Raw genomic sequence first — 21,451 nt, forward strand, 5'->3', positions numbered from 1 at the left:
ACAGTTAGAGTGAGTGGCCACAAAAAGATCAGTGTCTATGATGGAAAAGAAATGTCAGATACAGTTTCCCAACTTTTTTGGAAACGGTTGTGTATATATATATATATATAAAGTCTGTGAGACTGCTGCACACACTTCAAAGAGGGTTAATGCCCTGGTGCTAACAGATATAGTATGTACCCTGTTATATATATATATATAGTTTTACCTGGAACTTGTTTTAGAAAAAAACTGAAACGATACAGTTATTTGGAAATAGATGGAATTTATTTGTATATAAATTGTATTTATTAAATGCATATGGTATTAAGTTACTCATGTAGCTATTATTAGATGCTGAGACCCTACAGGTAAAATAATGAATAAAAATCACTTCCCATTTTGGGGTGTCATTTGTTTTGGTCACTTTTTGTGTTTGGGGGTGATAGGCCGTTTATTGCGGGCATCTGATTTTAAGTATTCGCTGATTTTTGGCCGGGCAACAAGTCTTTCAACATAGGCAGTGAGCAAAGGGTAGGCTGAAAGGGACTTTGAACACAAATCAAGGTGACACTGAAGGATATCCAGGAGGTTATAATCAGCAAAGGAAATCTGTGGAAAGAACAAGAGAGAAATCACTTTATGAACATGGCAAAGCTCACACCCCGTTCAATAACCATCCCCCCAACCTCAAGCTGCTTCAAGATCATCTGGGGTCACTGAACATTGTTTTTCACATAAAAAGGGCCCAACCATCATTTTGTGTGGCTGGATGATGTAACAAAGGCTGCTCTACCTCACACTTGACTTTTTGGTAGACGTTGTGGCTGTGCCACTTGATATCTGTCTGGAGTAAAGATTTTTTTGGCTACCCCAAGTTTCATACAGTCAATAAACATATAAAACAGGTCATATGCTAATATATCAATGTATTTCTCTGTGTGTCCTCACTCAGGGTGGCCTTAGTTTTGCCTTATATGAACATGAACAGGCTACTGGTAAAATCTCTGCTTGCATGTGGCCAGCTTGTGATTAAAAGCATGGAGACATATGTAGACACCCTTCTATTATACAGTTCTGTACAATATGTTGGAGCTTAAAAATACATGTTAATAATAAAAATAATAAATGTGCCCAAGGGATGCCACCCCTGAAGCTTCTGCCACACTTCCCCGCACTTCTAGATGTAAATGATACATTTTCTATTTGCAACTAGTCATGGGCGAATAAATTCGCCAGGCACTAATACATTTGCGAAAATCCAACGAGACCAAAAAATGTGTTGCGTGTCAGAATAGTCATGCGCATAAAATTGTCGTGCGCCAGAATTATTCAGACGCCCATTGACTTTAATGCATTTGGACAAAATAGTCACACATATAAAAATTGACGCTTGCATCAAAATTGTCGCACGTGAAAATTATTTTGACACCCAATTGACTTCAATGCAAATTTTTCGCCCATCCCTGTTTGCAACATCCTACATTCCTGCTAACAATGATACTTCTAGTAATTATAAGTACCTTCTGTCCCACAACAAATTTAGATCCATTAGCATTTTTAGAAAGGATCCTCTCGAAGAAATCCAACTGACTGGGAAGGTCCTTGAGATATTTATCTTTACCTGTCTCCTGTGGAAAAAAACAACAATTTAAAGGAGAATTCTGCATATTTTGTAAGATATACAAAGTTTTCTAGCAGCACCACTGTACCATTGTTCTGAGCTAGAAAGCCTGGACTGATTTGGGTTCCTCATTAGCCTACAGGGGTTTCATCAGGACATCAGCATGTTGGCAGATGGTGCCAAATTCAAAGTGATTGGCAATGCAATGTGGGTCCCTTAACATAGGGGTTACAGGCAATGTAGTCCGAGTAGAAACTGGTTGGGGGGGTGCTGTAAGGTTTAATGGGGGTTAAAGAGAGAAATTAAATGAGAATTCAACAGATTTTGTGAGATGTTGTCCACCCCTCCCGAATTACTACAGAGTAGTAATTTGTACCACTGTGTCTGAGCTAGAAAGCCAGGACTGTCTTAGGTGCCTCATTAGCCCATGACCATCATATGGGTAGATGGGGATGTCCCTTAGCAAAGGGGTTATGGACAAGGTGGTCCTGTTAGTAATCGGTTGGGGGTTAGGCAGTAAGGTTTTTTTTAGGGGGGGTTAAAGAGAGAAAAGGCTTCTTTTAATTCCCCCCACCCACTTAAGAGGTAACAACAGTTGGTGGGTGATGCAATTGTCAGTCTCAGCCAGGCTCAGAGATGGGCAGTAGGCGAATGGTTGGGTCTAAAGCTGGTGGTTATGACTATAACATAAGCAATTGGAACAATCGCACACCCTTGTAGAGATCAGCCCGGTGCACAATATTAGAGGATCCGGCAACCTCACAATCGAAATGGGAAGAAGATATCGGCACACAAGGCATTACCATTGCAGGGAGGACACTGCTCGTTGCATTTCGGCACAATAAACAAGCAGGTTGCTCCCTGCAACGGTAATGCCTTGTGTGCCGATATCTTCTTCCCAGATCAGTTATGGCTAGAAGCCAATGTTGAGACTGGAGTAGTATAAAGTACCAAGCTCAGGGTTTTAATAGAGTGGGGAACATGATCCCCCCCAAGAGCTTCCTTCAGTGGATAATTGAGGTAATCTGTTTGGACAAATGTTTTCAAAATTGATGGTAATTATGCTTTGATTACGCATATAGTTACATTATATCAAGTTTACTGTGGGCTTTTCATCCCAAAGTAGTGTCTGTGAGAACTTTAGTAAAAGGAGTGATGGTGAGTGGTGGTGATAGGGATCATTCATGGGGCCACAACACCCATTCTACCTATGTCATTAATATGGGAGCTTCACCTGTAGTCCTGAAGGGAAACACTTCCGACATTATCAACACTTTCAATTAAATTAAGTAAAATCATGGATGGGAGTTTTAGTAAATAAACCCCCAAATGTCATGATGGTTTATGCAACGTTGTTGGATCTGATTAATACCAAATAAAGTATCACTGCCCTGAATCTTAATCCAATGTCGTAATGTTACACCTTGAAAATTTCCAGCCACTTCCATACTTACATATTCAAAAAAGATAAGCCGCCCATATTTCTGTCTCAGATCTTCCACGCCATCGTTCACCATGTCTATGTGACCACGTTCCTCATCATTGGCTCCAGTCAGTCCTGTAAAATGCGGAGACAATAGTTATATTTCATCCACTATATAACACTTTCATGGTCTGTATAGCAGTGGAAATCATTCCACTTCCTTTATTAAAGTAGAAAACCCCCATCTGAAGTTTCTCCTAGAGGGGGAAAAATGATTTCCTGACTCCGAGATTGAAGTCAGACCAGTCCCTAGATCAACTTTGTACTGAATTTCAGTATTTCAGTAACCCTGTATTTTGTTCAATTGCTAAAAGTTATCTCGTTATCTAATGTATCCACAAATTCCATATCTTACAGTTACATAGTCACATAGTTAAATCGGGTTGAAAAAAGACAAAGTCCATCAAGTCCAACCCCTCCAAATGAAAACCCAGCCCCATACACACACCCCTCCCTACTGTCACATAAATGATATATACCCATACCTATACTAACTATAGAGTTTAGTATCACAATAGCCTTTGATATTATGTCTGTCCAAAAAATCATCCAAGTCCCTCTTAGGGGCAGATTTATCAAGGGTCGAATTTCGAAGTAATGGGAGTTTTTTTGAACTCCCATAACTTCGAAATTCGAAGAAAAAAAGACCAACCGAAATTTATTAAAAACATTGAAGTTTTCTTCTGTGGGTGAATTGGCTGTATTCAAATAGTTTGAATCTAAGTTTTATCGTATTCGATCGAATTCGAATTGAAGGATTTGCCCCAAAAAACTTTGATTTTTCAAAGTCCACCAAATCACTCCAAATAAGTTCTAGGAGGTCCCCCATAGGCTAAAACAGCAATTCGGTAGGTTTTAGATGACGAATAGTCGAAGTCGAAGTTTTAAAGAGACAGTACATGATAAATTTCGATATTCCAATAGTGAATAATTTTTTTTCAAATTCAAATTGAATTTTGGCCTATTCGATAGTTGAAGTACACAAAAATAGCTCGAAATTCGAATTTTTTTACTTTGAATTTTCAATTCAACCCTTGATAAATTTGCCCCTTAATTCAGGCATCGGAGTTCACCGCAGCCATCTTCTGGGTCTTTGTGTCTTCTTCCGGCGCTTTGGCAATTTCCGTCCATTTCGGCACATGCACAGTTGTCATGAACCGGGAAATTGCTCAAACTGCGCATGCGCCACTTCACCTGTCTCCGTCTCAGCTTACCGAAGACCCGAAAGATGGCTGCGTGGAACTCTGATGCCTGAATCTGCGCCAAGGGATAAGTAAAAAGTTAGGGGCATTTCCCTGGGGGGGGCAGTTAGGCTGGGGGGAGGAGGGAGGGGGTCTACGTGGGGTGGGGGGTAGGGTTTTTTTTGCTAAAGGGTTGAATTATCCTTTAAAGTCATTAACTGAATCAGCCATCACAACATCAACCGGCAGTGCATTCCCCAACCTCACTGTCCTGACTGTGATGAACCCCCTACTCTGTTCCTTTAAATGAAACTTCTTTTCCTCTAGTCTGAAGGGGAGGCCTCTGGTACGTGATCCACTTTATGGGTAAAAAGGTCCCCTGCCATTTGTCTATAATGTCCTCTAATGTACTTGTAAACTCTAATCATGTCCCCTCACAAGCACCTTTTTTCCCCCAGAGAAAACAACCCCAACCTTGTCAGTCTCCCCTCATAATTTAAGTCTTCCCTCCCTCTAACCAATTTAGTTGCACTTAGTCTCTGCACTCTCTCCAGCTCATTTATATCCCTCTTAAGGACTGGAGTCCAAAACTGCCCCCATACTCCAGATGAGGCCTCACCAGGGACCTATAAAGAGGCAAAAGCTCTGGCTGTTGATGACATTCCATGAGAACAATCACACACATGTAGATGATATTCGTTTAATATTTAATTAAAACTTCTCATGTTAAAGGTATCATACTTACCATGTTTATTACCCAGATACCTTAGAATACTGTTACTCTGATAAAGGACATAGTCTCCATCCTGAAACTGAGGCAGCTGACCGAATACCTAAAACAAAAAGAAATTGGTTAAACAGCTGATTAAAAAGCCAGGAGAGCTCTTTAGGATAGTCTCTCAGGGTACAGACCTCAAACAGTATAAAGAAAGCCAGGATAATTAAGAGGTATGTGCTCCTACTGAATATGAGGCTCATTAATGAACATTTACTAAGGGGCTGATTTATCAAGGGTCGGAGTAAAAATTAGAATTTCAAATTAGAATTTTGAAATTAGAATTTTTGAGGTTTTTTTTTGTGAAATTCGACTAGGGAATAGTTAAAATTGGATTCAAGTTTTTAAAAAAATTTGAGTTCGGTTTTCGAAAATGTATCATACACTGGCCATTTAAGAATTCGAATTTGACTATTCGCCACCTTAAACCTGACAAATTGCTGTTTTAGCCTATGGGGGATGACCTGGGATCAATTTGGAGTTGTTTGCTGCCTTCCTGACATTCGAGTTTTTTCGGAGAATAAACTCGAATTGAATTCTATTTGAATTCGATTCCAGTTTGCGGGTCAATTCCATTCAAATATGCAATTTTGCTGTGGTGTGCAGTTTTACTTTTAAAGCAACAAAATTTTTTAGTTCAATTAAATCAAAAAGTCACATCCCAGGAACCCCCAGTCCAAGGGTTAACCATCGTTTAGTGGGATAAATCAGGCAAAAAATCGGGAGGGACCTACTGTTAAAGTGAGAAAGTAGCCCAAGTACTATTTAAAAGTTAAGAAAAATCTTTATTAGGACATACATTAGCCTAATGCGTTTCGTACCTAGGTGGGCCATTACTCGATTCCATTCACCCGAGTTTGAAAAATTTGAATTAATTAATAAATTCCGATTGGTCAATTTTGGTCGAATTTCGAGTTCATGGGAGTTAAAAAAAAACTCCCATGAACTCGAAATTCGACCCTTGATAAACCTGCAAGCAGGCAGCTGCCATTTTGTGAATAATGTTATTAAGGAAAGCTTTGCATCATGGCAAAATCGTATTTATGTGCCTGAATGGGGGACCCGATACCCAAGCCCACAAATACAGGCCGTGAAGAGGAACGGGGAATGTGTGAAGAGCAGAATGGAAAGTGAAAGTAATAGCCTGCCCCGCCTTTATGCCCGAGGCCTAAGGCATAGACACATGCCAGGTGATATATGATTGACAGCTGAGATTTTTAAATATCTTTATAACAGGTACGGTTGCTTTAATAAAAAAAAATAAAAATTGGACTTTTGTTATACAGAATTTTATGTCTGGGTGACATGCAGTAGCACAAGAGCTTACCTCCCAACATTTAGGAAATAAAAAGAGGGACAGAAAGAGTTGCCAAGCGTAGCGCGTCACTTTTTTGACCACGCCCATTTTGTGGCCACACTCCCTAATTACCATGTTCATTTTACAAAAAGTGGCAGTTTATGCACTTTGAACACATTTCTGTGTTTTTTTTCAGTTATTACAATTTTGCTAATGAAGGTGAATTGCCCTTTAAGCTGTGAGTCTAAATTCTCCCAAGAGACCTGTTTATCTTAATTGTTACAATTACTTATTTGCTTATCTCAAAACTGTTACAAAAGTATCTTAGTGCATCTGGTGGCTGTTCTGGGCTCTCTGTCAAAAGCTAATTAAGTTAGAAACTTTGTATCTTTTTCTGGCTGTTCAGTGCAGTGAAAGTCGGGACATTTCAGTACAAACGTTGGACTGTGAGTTGAGCTGTCAAAAGCGGGACTGTCCCGCTCAAAACTGGACAGTTGGGAGGTATGCAAGAGTAGCAGAGTACTTTTGTATGTTCATGAAGCTCCTCTGTGACTTTTAATACTCCTATAATGTAAAATAGGGCACCATTATTCTCTTTATATACTTTATATACTCCTTAATCACATCAAGGGGTTCAAGTTGATATAAGGGGTGATTTACTGTCACACAATATGCAAGTTAAAGAGCACTAAGGGGGACAAAAGCTCACACCATAGTGATTTAGTGGGTGAGTGCAAGTCCTGTGCTTCCCTCCTGTCATAGGGCTGGGGGTAAGTACAACACCCCATTGTGGCCTGCACTCATTGGCAGATCTGAATGAGATGTAAGTAAGGGGGGATATAGTAGTGATATAGTATTAAAGGGGAAGTAAAGTGTAAAATAGAATAAGGCTAGAAATGCTGTATTTTGTATACTAAACATAAACATGAACTTACTGCACCACAAGCCTAATCAAACAAATGATTTATGCTTTCAAAGTTGGCCACAGGGGGTCACCATCTTGTAACTTTGTTATACATCTTTGCAAGACCAAGACTGTGCACATGCTCAGTGTGGTCTGGGCTGCTTAGGGATCGTCATAAATGATCAAAACATCACAAGTCAAATAATATCTGCCAGAAGCCGATACAACAAGACTGATTAATAATCAGAATATACAGACTGCACTGGCTCCTGTGTTGTCATGTAATCTAATGTGGATTTTATAGTTTTTGTATTGTTTAATACAAACTTTCTCCAACTCTGCAGAACCAGTGGCTGCAGCAAAATAATCCTCCAAATAGAATCCCAGTTTATCTGTTTAAATCTGGCTCCATGATCTTTGTCCCTGCAGCTGGAGTTGGAAACAGTAAAGGGGATGTAAAGGCAAAAATAAAATCCAATACAAATCTCTACACAGTCACCGACTGCTCTACAGGGAAACAAACAAAGCTGCTTGAGTTCTGCATGGCTGGGAAGTAAGGCGGAGCTCCCCCTGCTGTACATAAGTATGATTGTTTCCCTGCAGAGCAGTTAGGGACCGTCTGACAATTCCTATCCACAGCAGTAAATGAAGGGAGAATTTCACTGCATACAGTCAAGTTTCTTACAAAACAGTACACATTCTTTAATTAAAGTATATTGGAGATAGGTTTCTTTTTCATTAAAGAAAGTAAAAATTGGATTTTATTTTTTTGCCTTTACATGCCCTTTAAGAAAAAAAACTCACCGCCTCTTTCTTTCTGGCATCTTTTCCTGAAAACCAGTCTGGAATCTGCACTTCATCCTCTTTCCAGGAAATGCCCTGATCTGCCAACAGCAGCCGGATAGGTTCAGCCCTTCCTATGAGAGAGTGATGGGGTGCCAGATATTAGGTGATCACCAGGAAGCACAGGCATAATAATAATAGTACAGGTATGGGACCTGTTATCCAGAATGCTCGGGACCTGGGGTTTTCTGAATAAGGGATCTTTCTGTAATTTGGATCTTCATACCTTAAGTCTACTAGAAAATCATATAAACATGAAATAAAGCCAATAGGCTGGTTTTGCCTCCAATAAGGATTAATTATATTTTAGTTGGGATCAAGTACAAGCTACTGTTTTATTATTACACAGAAAAAGGAAATCATTTTTAAAAATGTAGATTATTTAGATAAAATGGAGTCTATGGGAGATGGCCTATCCGTAATTTGGAGCTTTCTGGATAACGGGTTTCCGGATAACGGATCCCATAGTACTCTATGCATTTGCTTTTATTGTACATGTTCTGCTGCCCCTCAGCAACAAGACGAGGGAACAAGCAGGCCTTGGGGTGCTATTCCTCCCTCCAATTTTCAAATACCATATTGAAGTATGCGAGGACTATTTCCCCTAAGGCATACACTATCCTGAGTTATAATCTAGATAAGGACTGTATTATTCACTGGGTGACTGTATTGTCTCTCCCAGTCCTTCATGGGAATCTCACTGCTAATAGGTACAGTAAGTACTCACTAGTGATGGGCGAATTTATTCGGCAGGTGCAAATTCGCGGCGAATTTCCGTGTTTCGCCGCCTGCGAATAAATTTGCGAAGTTACTGCAAAAATTCACCGGTGTCCAAATAGTTTTGATGCTGGCGATAATTCTGACGCGGACGACAATTCTAGGCGCCCATTGACTTTAATGGGCGTCAGAATTGTCGCCAGCGTCGGAATTGTCGCCAGCATCAAAAATATTTGGACACCGGCGTCAAAATTTGCGTTTCGCGAATTTTTCGGCGAAGCGTAACGGGAAAAATTCGCCCATCGCTAGTACTCACACATGGCTTTGGTAGAGTTTTACACGACTGAAAGACATTTGTTCTTATGTGCACTTACCTCTGACGGGGAAATAGGTGAGGACGTAGCCAGGCACTGGGGGGAAAGAAATGAGAAGTAGCTTATTAAATGGCCACTTATTGTACAATGCTGCCGAATATGTTGGTGTTTTATAAATAGCTGATAATCTTAATAACTGTATTTGTGTGCTTTTTATTAGAGAATCAGGAATCCTGCCATTTAGATTGGTACATAAAATCCTCTGTGTGCCACAGCCTTAACAGAAGCTTCTGACACTGCTAGTGCAGGTAGGTATTACTGTGTTCAAATATTAGAGCATAATATTAAAGGGGTGCTTCACCTTTAAGTTAATTTTTAGTATGTTATGGAATGGGCAGTTCTAAGATTCTGACTCCAGCTTTCAAATGGGGGTCACTGACCCCATGTAATAAACAAATGCTCTGTAAGGCTACAAATGTATTGTTATTGTTACTTTTTATTCCTCATCTTTCTATTCAGGCCTCTCCTATTCATATCCCAGTCTCTTATTCAAATCAGTGCATGGTTGCTGGGGGAATTTGGACCCTAGAAACCAGATGGCTGAAATTGCAAACTGGAGAGCTGCTGAATAAAAAGCTAAATAAGTCAAGAAACACAAATGATAAAAAATGAAAACCAATTGCAAATTGTCTCAGAATATCACAATCTACAGCATACTAAGAGTTAATTTAAAGGTGTACGACCCCTTTAGTCGCTAGACTTTTTCATAAAGGCAAGATAATGATATGAATGATATCAGCCAATCAGAGAAATGGGATTATTCCATAATAAGAAACACAGATGTTAGAAATAAAATAGCAGTACCCCCATTAGCACCAGTGAACAGAATGACTTACTTGTCAGGATGGGCTGGAAACGGCGACTATTTTCAGTGGATAAAAGCTCGTCTGACTGCTGACTGTTCCCCGGCACAAGTTAATATAGAGAGAGGCTTGTGCTGAGTCACAATGAGAGCGAGGGAATTATGCAAAACAGGTATTGTGAGTTTGGGAGGAATGTCATAGTCTCAGAGTTTGCTGGTCTAGTAACCCATGGAAACCAATCAGCTGGCAGACAAAGGTCTCAGTGCAGCATGACTGGCAATTCAGTGTATGATAAATGACGTTACATATATATATATATAGATTAGAATTAAGATTAATAAACTGTCTGGCTTTCTTGGCCCACTGGTTAGAGTTAGATACTGTAGATAGTACTTAGATAGGCTATCCTAGTGAGTGCAGTTTATGGTAGCTTCGCAGCGAAATTCAAATTCGCGAAACTGGCGAAAAATTGGTGAAACTGCGATTTTGACGCTGGCATCGAAAGTGAAAATTTTTTCAACACCGTCGAATTTTCGCCAGCAAATTTTTCGGCAAATTCGCAAATTTATTCACCGGCAGCGAAACTGCCAAATTCGCGCCTGGCAAATAAATTCGCCCATCACTACTGAGGAGTGCTAGTGGGATATTAGTAATTCCAGTGGCGTCACAAGAATGTGTTGGGCCCCCCCTGCAGAAAAAGCTTTGGAAGGACCCAGTGTCAGGTGCGCACAGTAACTTACCTGCACATCTACATGGCAAAAAGTGCAGTGGCGGAACTACCAGGGGAGCAGGGGGTGCGAGCGGGCCAGGGCACCCCCTCAGGGCCCCCCGGCAGCCCGTGCGCCACTGACAAATGCGGCCGTATGGAGGGGGGCGGGGCCCAGCTGCACATCACGCACCAGGGCCCGCCCCCCTCTAGTGACGCTACTGAAAGTGTCCAATGGGAGTGCAGAGAGGATTTAGAGGAAGCAGACCCCAATGTTCAGACCCCCCAACCCCTGGGCCTCCCCCATGATGGCGGGGTCTGCTTCCTCTATAGTTACACCACTAAATCATTTCTAATTCCCCTACAAGGGATTCATTACACGGAGGTGTGCCGGAATAGTGAGCCCTACATTTTCAAGTTCCATCTCCTTATGATAATGGCGCCTCTTTGTCGGTGCTACGCCACTCAGTATACATTGCCTCACAATTTTTCAATGGAGCACCTGTGCGAAAATAAACCCTATTGATGGTTAACAGTCTCTGGTGCCTATTTATTTCTCAAGCTCTTGTGTGTTGAGTGTTACAGTTCAGCTTCCATCTCACCTTCCTCTAACAACATGACAAGGCCTCAGGTGAGTGTGGTCACAGTATTAAGGTCATACATACAGACTGATAAAACTACCCAACTCCGACTGAGTTGGCAACTTATTGTCTGCTTATGGGGCCCACAGACGGGCTTGCCCAACTGATACATGGTCAAAAACGGAGCAGATATCTATCAGGCAGATTATATTTTGCCAATACAAAGAGAACTGCATTGGCACATTGATGTGGTTTTTATCCAATGGGTTTGTAGGCCCCTCTATGTGATCCTTTCATTAGCCCTGGGTCAAAGATCAGATCAGCCTGATTTTGCCCAGAGTGTGGGTGACCGAATCAGGTCCAAATCTGTTTTTTTGACCATATCCCCAAATAACCAGTATGAGGGCAGCTTTACGTTGCTCTACTGGTCAGCAGCCAAGGTACCGTTATCCAGAAATGGAAACCCATTATCCAGAAAGCTCCACATTACAGAAAGGCCATCTCCCATAGACTCCCTTTTATCCAAATAATCAAAATTTTAAAAATTGATTTCCTTTTTCTGTGTAATAATAAAACAGTCGCTTGTACTTGATCCCAACTAAGATATAATTAATCCTTATTGGAAGCAAAATCAGCCTTGAAAAAAAACTTGAAAAGGTTTTTTCACTAGAAAACTGAATTTGTTGTGATTTATTATACCCCGATGCTGCAAAAACCCTGAATCTGAAAACCCCCCTTCGCAGACCTTCCAATATAATATAAGTCAATTTCAAAAATTTGAGCTATTCTATTTATTGATTTTTTTCACGATCCGATTAATTTGGGTTATTTTATTAATAAATCATGTCAGCATGGGAGTTAAGTTGGGGCTTTTTTTAAAATAAAATATGAGATAAATTCAGATTTTAGTAAATAACCCCCTTGATGTTTACATGATTTTCTAGTAGACTTAAAGTATAAAGATCCAAATTACAGTAAGATCTGTTATCTGGAAAACCCCAGTATAAGGGTAAGAATAAAACTTGTTGAGTGAACTATAGAAAAGTGCTGAGTAGTACAAATTATGACCCTGGTGTAAACCTAATACTGGAACCCCTGTACCTTGGGCTCTTGATCTTTATTGTCCCTGTATGAGAAGTTCTTTCCAACTCATAATCATGTCAGGACTGGAATGTGGCCTCACTGGAGAAAAGCTTCTGCTGAGTCACAATGAGAGAGCGAGGGGATGGGGCGGAACTGGTATAGTGAGAAGAACCCGTTGTGAGACTCAGTATTTGGATTGGATTGTATTTTTAACTAAAAACAGTTCTGTCACAATTGGATTCTAATGATACAATGCTCTTAACATCTATTATTAATATACAGTAGAACCCCCATTTGACGTTTTTTCAGGGGACCAGAAAAAAATGGTATAAAATCCAGGAAAATGTCTAATCCAGGAAATGTATTATATATTGGTGGGACCACAAAAAAAAACCAATATACAATTAGAGAAAAAAACATAAAATGAGGGTGTCGCTGTATGTAGAAACTAGTGATGGGCGAATAAACTAGCCTGGAACGAATTTGCGGCGAATTTCCGCATTTCGCAGCCGGCGAATAAATCCACGAATCTCCCGCGAAAATTTGTCAGAGTCAATTATCGATTTTCACGTTTTTTTCGTGAAAACGTTTAAATTGCTCGATTTTTTCGAATATACGTTTGAATTCTTTGATTTTTTTAGTGAAAACGTTCGAATTGCACGATTTTTTCGTGAAAACGTTTGAATTTCATGAATTTTCGCGGCTGCGCGAATTTTTGGGGAGAAATTCGCCCATCATTAGTAGAAGCCCAAAAAGAATGATTTTTGCTAGGATACAAAGTCCCCCAAATATTCGCACTGAGGACTTGCTATGAAATATTTCAGGAGTGTTGTGAATAAAGAAGAGCTAATGAAGTGTTTGCTTAAGCCAAGTCATTCCCGGCTGTTTGGCTTCCCTATCTAATCTCCAGTCATAAATCCAGTCGTTACTTATTAACTTTAGTGAATCCCGACCAATCAGCTCGCCCGCACGTGCCTCGTATCTCTCTCTCGCTGGAGCAACGTTGCCAATGCACATATATAGTGATAACAAGTATATACAAGGTCCAAAGGTTCATTTGCAACCACAAGTCCATTGTGTAAAGTACAATTTTGGACGCAATTCATTTTGTTTGTATACCCAGATTTTTTACCCACAATTCCAGCATCATTTTTTTCCCACAAAGGTTTTTTTTCTAATCAGGTACATTGAGAACTGAATCCATAGAAGCACAAAATGTGATCCAGGTAGTGGGACGGACACACTGGCACCCCTGGCCCTACACTTCTCCCTCCCCCAGTTCCAACGCCTACAATAGGTGCTACGTTGCACTAGTACTAGAACAGTAACATATTAGGAAAGCAACTGTGCCTACTAATATTCCTAATTCTATTTTTTTTTTATGAATTAAATTTTTTCTCTAAAAATTAATTTTTAAAAAATTTATATAAAACTCAAAAAACTTGAGATTCATAAAGGCCCTATAGAAGTCAATGGGAGCTGCGTTGATTCTATTCAATCATTTTTTAGCCATTAGGACTTTTAGAAATTTTCTGATTTTTTTTGCTGGTAATTGTCCGAAAAACTAAAATTTGTAGAGGTTTTTGAGGTTTTAATATCTTTTAGCACGTCGGGCAACATTTTTTGTTTGCTTGTGCTTTTGATATTTTGATTTTTTAATAAATGATCTGGTCTTTGTGGTTTTAAAGAAAACGAGTTTATTCATGGTATCAAAAACCTCTAGAAAACTGAGAATGTTGATAAATTGGTTTCCAAGTTTTGATTGGTTGATTTCTATATGATGCTGGAATGGTTCCAGTGTGACCCCCCCTCAGATAAACATTATGATCAACATTTTCAGTTAGCAGTATTTTTTTTTAACTTTTATGGTCTTTTTGAATAATATGCCTTCCTGGGAGTGCAGGGAGCAAGAGGAATTAACAGACTGATAGGGTCATATCAAGATTTTAGAATTGTTTTATCTGAATACTGAATCCACAACAACAGATTTGCATATTCCAATCTGAGGGGAAATTTAGAATTTGCATATTTTCTGCACAAAAAATTGTGGTTTTTAGTTTTACAGAGCTTTAAAGTCACGTGACTTTTATGGGATTCGTTTTTGGCAGGAACTCAGGACTCCAGGTTGGCCAAATTATAAACTGAACCCTAAGTTTAGTGCATCCCTAGTATTTCTGATTTTCACAATGAGATCACAGCCATTTTTATTATTAAATTATTTTTCAGATTAGGGTTCGTTCACTTTAAAATTGAAGCCACAGACACATCTTGCAGCTTTTATTCATTTTTCTTATTTTTCCATTTTGCATTTCCATTCTAAAGGTTTCCATTCAAACCAGCAGATAGAAGAACAAAAAGTTGCCTTAAAAAGAACCTAGATAATAGTAATGAAATACCAATTGCAAATGGTCTGTAGCTGGGCATACCTCGTTTGGTGAGGTGGCTTCTAGAAGAGCTTGAAAATAGTGTGTGAGCATATTAACGGATGATAAAACTCAACATACAGGGCATCTTAATCAAAAGTTCATGCAACCTCAAACTAAATGGAAATATAGAGTAGGTTAAAAACTTCCCGTTGGAAATTTGGGGACCAACCCTACATAGGCTCTCTAGATTTGACTAGAAATAATGATACACTGACCTCTATATATTTCTTTTAGACAAGCAGAAATGAATAAATAAATATTATGTTATAAAGGTTCTTTAAGCACTACATAAGAGGAACTAATTCAATTCCCAGTTTAGAAATAAGAATGTCGTGCTTATTAACTACAAATGATTCAACAAACTTGGGTAATTTCTCCAGAGATTGTACAGCCTTCAGGAACACTCATTTGTCTGCAGGCTCCACAGGGACATGTTCTCTAACCTATAACTGGTCACTCATGCCTAGCAGTGTTCTCAGAGCTCCTTGCACCAATCCCAGTAACAGGCCTCCATGTGGGAAGCATGATGGTGAGTTAATGATTTTATGCTCTGAATTTTCAGGAGGTAATAAGTCAAGGGATAAAAATATTGAGACTTTTTCCTGCTGAGACCGAGAAGAAGTTCCTGCCTGAAGAATTTCTTGGCACTCTTGCCTGCCAGTGTTTTCAGAGCTCCTCGCACCCATCCCAGGCACAGGCCTCCATGTGGGAGGCAAGATGGTGAGTTAATGATCTTTTGTCTTAAGTGATAGAAGGGAATAAGTAGTCAGGAGAGAAGGAGACTTTCACTTGCAGATACCAAACCATTGGGTCTGTCTAGACACACAAGGTATATACACCAAAAACCTTAGCACATTTTAAGAATTTCATCAGTTTGATTTTATTTATGTGTTTAGGTTTCCTGGGTTAAGAACCCAGAACTACAAACTTAGTATTGCAACATTTCCATTAGTTACTAGATGAGTTAATGGATTTTTTTACCGTATTTAGATCAGAGCAAAGACGTCCCCATATTACCCCACCCCAAACATTAGAGAGACTGAGACTGTATAAACTTGTCTCACACAACAGTGAGTGCTTAATCATCAAAGCTCCCAAGCCTGATCTCACCTGCAGTTCCTTTGCCTGATTCCTGCCTCTGTTTCCTGAGTCCCTACCTGTTCCTGCCCGTGTCCTGCCTGGTTCTCCACTTTGTGCCCCCTTTCCCCACTCCAGTTCCCTGCCTGATTCTTGTATGATTTCCTGGTATTGACCTCAGCTTGTTATTGGATTTTGCTTCTGTCTGCAGCCTGCCCCAGACCTCGGTCTGTTCACTGGATATTCCTTGTTTGCTGCCTGTCAAGACCCTCTGCCTGTTTTAGTGACCTGCCATTGCTAGCTGCCTGCCTTCAACCACTGGATTCGTATTAGTACTCGATATCTCTTTATGCTTGCTCATACTTTGTTGTGTCCTTGTCCTTCATTAAATCTTCTTTTCTTCATTGCAACATGACTACTGCCTTTCATCATCTCAATTACATGCACTGCCCGGGTTATATAGCACATAGGCTTCTACCTGCCAGCCATTCACCAGTGGTCAAACCTGACAGTAACACATTTGCTATGTTAAAAGACAATGGCTTTTATGTTGGTGGCCAAATGACAAGATCTTTACTTGTGTGCTCTGCTGTATCTGGTACTCTATCTAGCATAAAAACAAGAAGGTTCTACTCCAGTGAAGAAACTAACAGGATTTTACTGTCAGTGGTCATGGAAAATCCTAAGGTTTTACTACAGAACTGAGTACAGCACTGATCCTAAACTTTATCCTAGTGATGGCGGGTCATACACAGGCTATTAGCCTCTGACACCATGTTTATAGACCAAGTCAGCAGTTTACCAGTCCATGGTGCAGATTTACTCGAGGGTGAAAATTCGCCAGCGACCGCTTCGCACCCATCGCTACACTTCGCTAGGTGAAAATTCGCTAATTCACTGGAATGCGGAGTTTCATCGTGGTGACGTTTCGCTAGCGTTACTTCAGCAATGCAAGCAATTGAAAGTGAAGATGCGCTAGTGTTCATTTCTGCCTAGCGCAAATTCGCTAGAGGTCTACGGCGGGAAATTTAAAGTTGAATGGACGTATATGTTGCAGCAAATACATTACATTACACAAGCCCTGGAAACATTAATAAAGACAATAGAGTTGTAATAATGCCCTACACATGATCCCACTATATAGTTTGTGTTCCATATGTTAGAAAATGTATGGGGGAATCTGGTTACCCAAGAAAAATTTTAAGGACTTTTGCAGCCTATCACTCTGAAAAAAGGAAAAGACGCCAGCGTTTTTTGGACTTAGAAGCTTTTTCCACTAAAAAATATGATGTAAGTAACAGAAGATTGAGGAAGATCTATGCACTCCAGTGCACTTCCCTGGTCTGAACTGGTGAAGGCAAGTCTGGCGAAAGAGGTAACATTCAGTAAAATCCGCATTTCATTGCAGAGTAACGTCCATTCGGCAGAGCGAATTGTTGCCTGGCGATAGAGTGCAAATGGCCGCAAGCGTCTATCGCTTTCGCTAGCGAAGTGACGCCTGCGCCCATTAGTAAATTGCCAATGTTCCTGAGGGGCGGTAATGCTAGCGAATTGATGCTAGTGTTAGCCACTTCGCCCTCGAGTAAATCTGCCCCTGTGTTTGGAGCCCACCTAACCAATACCTGGCTGAAAATAGCCCAGATATCTATTGGGTAGGTAAGAAGTCATGTTGAACAAAAACCACATTGGCCAATTGTGGTTCTATTCCAACAGGTCTGCATAATCCCATATAATGTGATTGCTAGAATAGAGGTAAACTATCAGATCAGCCTGATTTGGCTGAGCATGTGTGGGTGGCCAAATGAGTAGATCTTTAATTGTATGACCAGCTTTACTCAGATATGTTCACATGATTCATATAAAATTGTACTTGTATGTTGTACAGTTTAAAATGACATTTGAGACAAAATACTGGGGAATCTTGGACACTGTGAACAGGGTGCAACATTGGGGGAGTTCATGCGTAACAAGAAGGTTCTACTCGTGAAAAAACTGACTGGATTTTACTGTTGGCGGTCATGGACAATCTAAAGAGGAACTGAGTACAGAGCTTAACCTAAAAATGTTATCCGAGTGACGGCTCTTAAAATAGTATAATTTATTTCAAGGGTGCATCTGAAAATTAGATCTACTATAGTAAATGTCGATGACTGGCATGAAGAAATGAAGGAGATAAATCAGACGTCTGTCTTTGACATTGTTATTATCGGATTTGAAGGACCTCTCAAGTTTAGAATATTAATGTCTGTTCTAATTTTTCTTTTTTACTTGATGACTTTAGGAATGAATTCCCTAATCATAGTGTTAGTTTCAATCAGTCATCGCCTCCATTCTCCCATGTACTTTTTCCTTTGTCATCTGTCTATAACAGATATAATTGTTACCTCCAGCATTGTACCATACTTGTTGTATGTCACTTTACTGGACAGAGGTACAATATCTTTATCCAATTGCCTTGCTCAGTTTTTCTTCTTTGGTATAGCAATAGATGCCGAGTGCCTTATCCTTACTTTAATGTCCTATGACAGGTTCCTCGCTATATGTAGGCCATTACATTATATGTCAGTAATGAGTCTGAAACTTCAAATCTTGTTGACCACCAGCTGTTGGTTTTTATCCTTCACTTTGGCACTCTTAGTAGTTTGTCATATGTTGACATTTCAGTTTTGTGGTTCTAATGTCATCAACCACTTGTTCTGTGACCTTCATCCTCTCTTGAACCTCTCCTGCTCAGATACATTTGTTGTTGACATGGAGGTTCTTGTGGCTGGAATTCTTTTAACTGTCCTGGCTTTTGTGTTCATTGTTGTAACTTACATTTGGATCTTCTACACAATCTTCGGACGTTCTATGGCCACAGATAAGCAGAAAGCCTTCTCCACCTGCAGCTCCCACTTGACAGTTGTCTGCACTTACTATGCAACAATGATTACAAATTATGTTATCCCAGTAATTGGAATGACCACAGATCTTGCCAAATACATATCTCTCTTGTACACAGTGATAACACCATTAATGAATCCCATCATATACACACTGAGAAATCGGGAAATCAGATCTGCTTTACATTACTATATCCACTAGGATTCAATATTTATAAATAAAAACAAAGTCATGGAATGTATTACCTCCCTATGGCAATTTCAGTGTATGTAATATGATGTACTGTAGATCTAGGGATAAGTTATTATATGGTTTATGGTAATAGAGAGAAAACGTTGGTCTATCTATCTATCAACTGGTCTCTGTCTTTCTCTATATTTATAGTTGTTGGATGAAGAAAGAACTGTGAATACTGAGAGGGTTTCACAAGTTAGCTTGATTTCATTAGGAAAATTCTAACTGAAATATTTTTGATATTTTTTTTAATTCTAAGGGGGTTAATTATTAAAGTCCAAATAATTGAAAAATGTGAGTTTTTTAATTTTTTTACTATAAAATCAGAATTTTTAGTGGTACAAACTCAAATTTTTTCGAGATTTATTAAACCCAGAGGATGGAAAAAGTCTGAATCTGAAAATCAGGCATCTCAGACCTACTGAGGTTGTATATAAGTCAATGGGAAAGGTCCCTATCCTATTTTGAAGTTTCTGTGGTCAGCGGTGGGATTATCCTAAAAATCTGACTATTTGGTACTTTTCGGGCAAAATTTCCAACAAATTCTGGCTTTTCGGGAAAAATTCTGTAAAAATAAAGCAATTTTGGAAAAACTCATTTTTTAACATTAAATAAGGTCTAGCTATGGATTCTAGTTTGGTCGGACTTTTTTTATTTAGGATTTTGATAAATAAGCCCCCCCCCATATATCAATTGTATAATTTGTACAATACATTTCATCATAGGAAAGAAAAATATGCATACCCAGCCTTCATATGACTAACCCTAACCCTAGCTAAATACTTATTGGGAGATACTGTAGTTCTGTGGCAAAGTTATTAGACAGTTCAAATCCAAAAATTGCTTGTGGGGGTCTTTAGAGAACCCTCCCAGTTCTCTACCTCCACCATGATATATTGTATAGTCAAAAATATGTATGCTCTTGTGCTGTTAAAAGTTAAAATCATTTAGCATTTTTATTTCAATACATTTAAAATGTATTCAGTCCCCACATAAATAGCCTAACATGTTTCATGCTTACAAGACTACATACATAATCAACACAACACATATTCAAGGACCCAATATAGATACATTTCTAGAAAAAATGACATTTATCTCCATTATATTCATAAACAGTTCATCTTTTGCTGGAAACAATCTATAAGTGTATACAGAATAACTGAGGTGTATAAAAGTCCATCATAAAATCATAGATGGTTACCCACTAGGGAAATACCTGCTTTTATATTGGTTTTGTATTATTTCAAATGTATCAGTCAATAAAAACAGAACTTGTAAGATGGAATGATGAAATTTACACACCATTGACATACCATGTGAATAAAATATTAGAAAGCCTTCTGATCAACTAAAAAAGATTTCATAATCATCTTCATAAAGATAAATACAATATATCTTCATCTTTTTTATACCTGTGTGTAATGTAAACGTGATGTTATTTTCTAACCAAATGTACCAATTTGTAGGACAAATCAATTAATCAAGAGAGTTAATCAATATATGAGCTTATGTTATGAACATGCAATGTGACAATGTTTGGGCCACTGGCTGTAACAACTTGTAGATAACTGGTACTTTCTATCTGTTTAGATGTTGTTGCACTATACATCTCTTACACAACGATATCTCAAGATTTACTCATGTAATACAATTAATGGATGGGCTTTTCAGTCTTCATTTGATTTAGGGGGTCAATGTCAAGCCAAGTGTCTAGATCAAGTAAAGGAGGAAAATAAGCACAAGCAGCTCACTCTGACACCAAGCAGGCCTCAGGTTGGGACCGAATAACTGTGAGGTTCAGATAGGCCAGTTAGGTCTAGATATTTGAAGAACCAAGGGTTAAGTAGAGACTAGGTCAGGTGGATCCAAGGTTGAGGCAGGCAGAACAAGTTTAAAACAGAGATAGGCTGAGGAGAAGGACAGGAGAAAGAAAAGGTGGCTTCCCTATCTAATCTCCAGTAATGAATACAGCTGGTATTCATTCCTCATTAGTACTCATAAGTTAATGCAGATGAATCAGTTCAGCCATACATGCCTCCTATTGGTTTCCAATCTCTCTCTAATAATGCATCAAAACACACAAATTTGCATGTGCTCATTTTGACTAGATGGGCACAGCAATGGTGGTCCCCCTGGTCCCAAGGCCTATGATAGATGCTAAATTGCACCAGTACAATGAGTGTAAAATATTAACAAAACATTTACGGGACTTAATAAAAGGAATATATGGAAGCATATACCGGAGCTGTTACCTTTTCCATCAGGGACCCATATTGGCATATTGTCATGACCACACAGAATGTGTTGAACCAAACTTGACTTATTTGCAGACTTCTCATAAGCAGACTGGGCAGATCAAGGCAGATATACCAGTAACTCTTTTGCAGTCACACAAACTTCACACGGTGTATCTCCCTCTGAAGCCCCTGTCTCCTCACAGGGCCCAAGCTTCTCCCAAACTGTCTCTTTCTACAGTTC

General features: G+C 39.3%; 1 protein-coding gene across 1 annotated transcript; it reads right to left on the bottom strand.

Annotated features, from left to right (window-relative positions):
* Nucleotides 1-402: 402 nt before the first annotated feature.
* gstp1.L (glutathione S-transferase pi 1 L homeolog) lies at nucleotides 403-9,213 on the bottom strand (the record flags this gene model as incomplete). The annotated part of the gene is given in 6 exon segments (NM_001088783.1): nucleotides 403-591; nucleotides 1,503-1,610; nucleotides 3,058-3,161; nucleotides 5,013-5,100; nucleotides 8,048-8,160; nucleotides 9,178-9,213. Coding segments are annotated over 6 exon segments (638 nt in total), but the record flags the coding sequence as incomplete, so codon positions are not given.
* Between the last annotated feature and the right edge of the window lie 12,238 nt (nucleotides 9,214-21,451).

Source organism: Xenopus laevis, chromosome 3L, assembly GCF_017654675.1.
Source record: "Xenopus laevis strain J_2021 chromosome 3L, Xenopus_laevis_v10.1, whole genome shotgun sequence".
NCBI classification, from domain to species: domain Eukaryota; kingdom Metazoa; phylum Chordata; class Amphibia; order Anura; family Pipidae; genus Xenopus; species Xenopus laevis.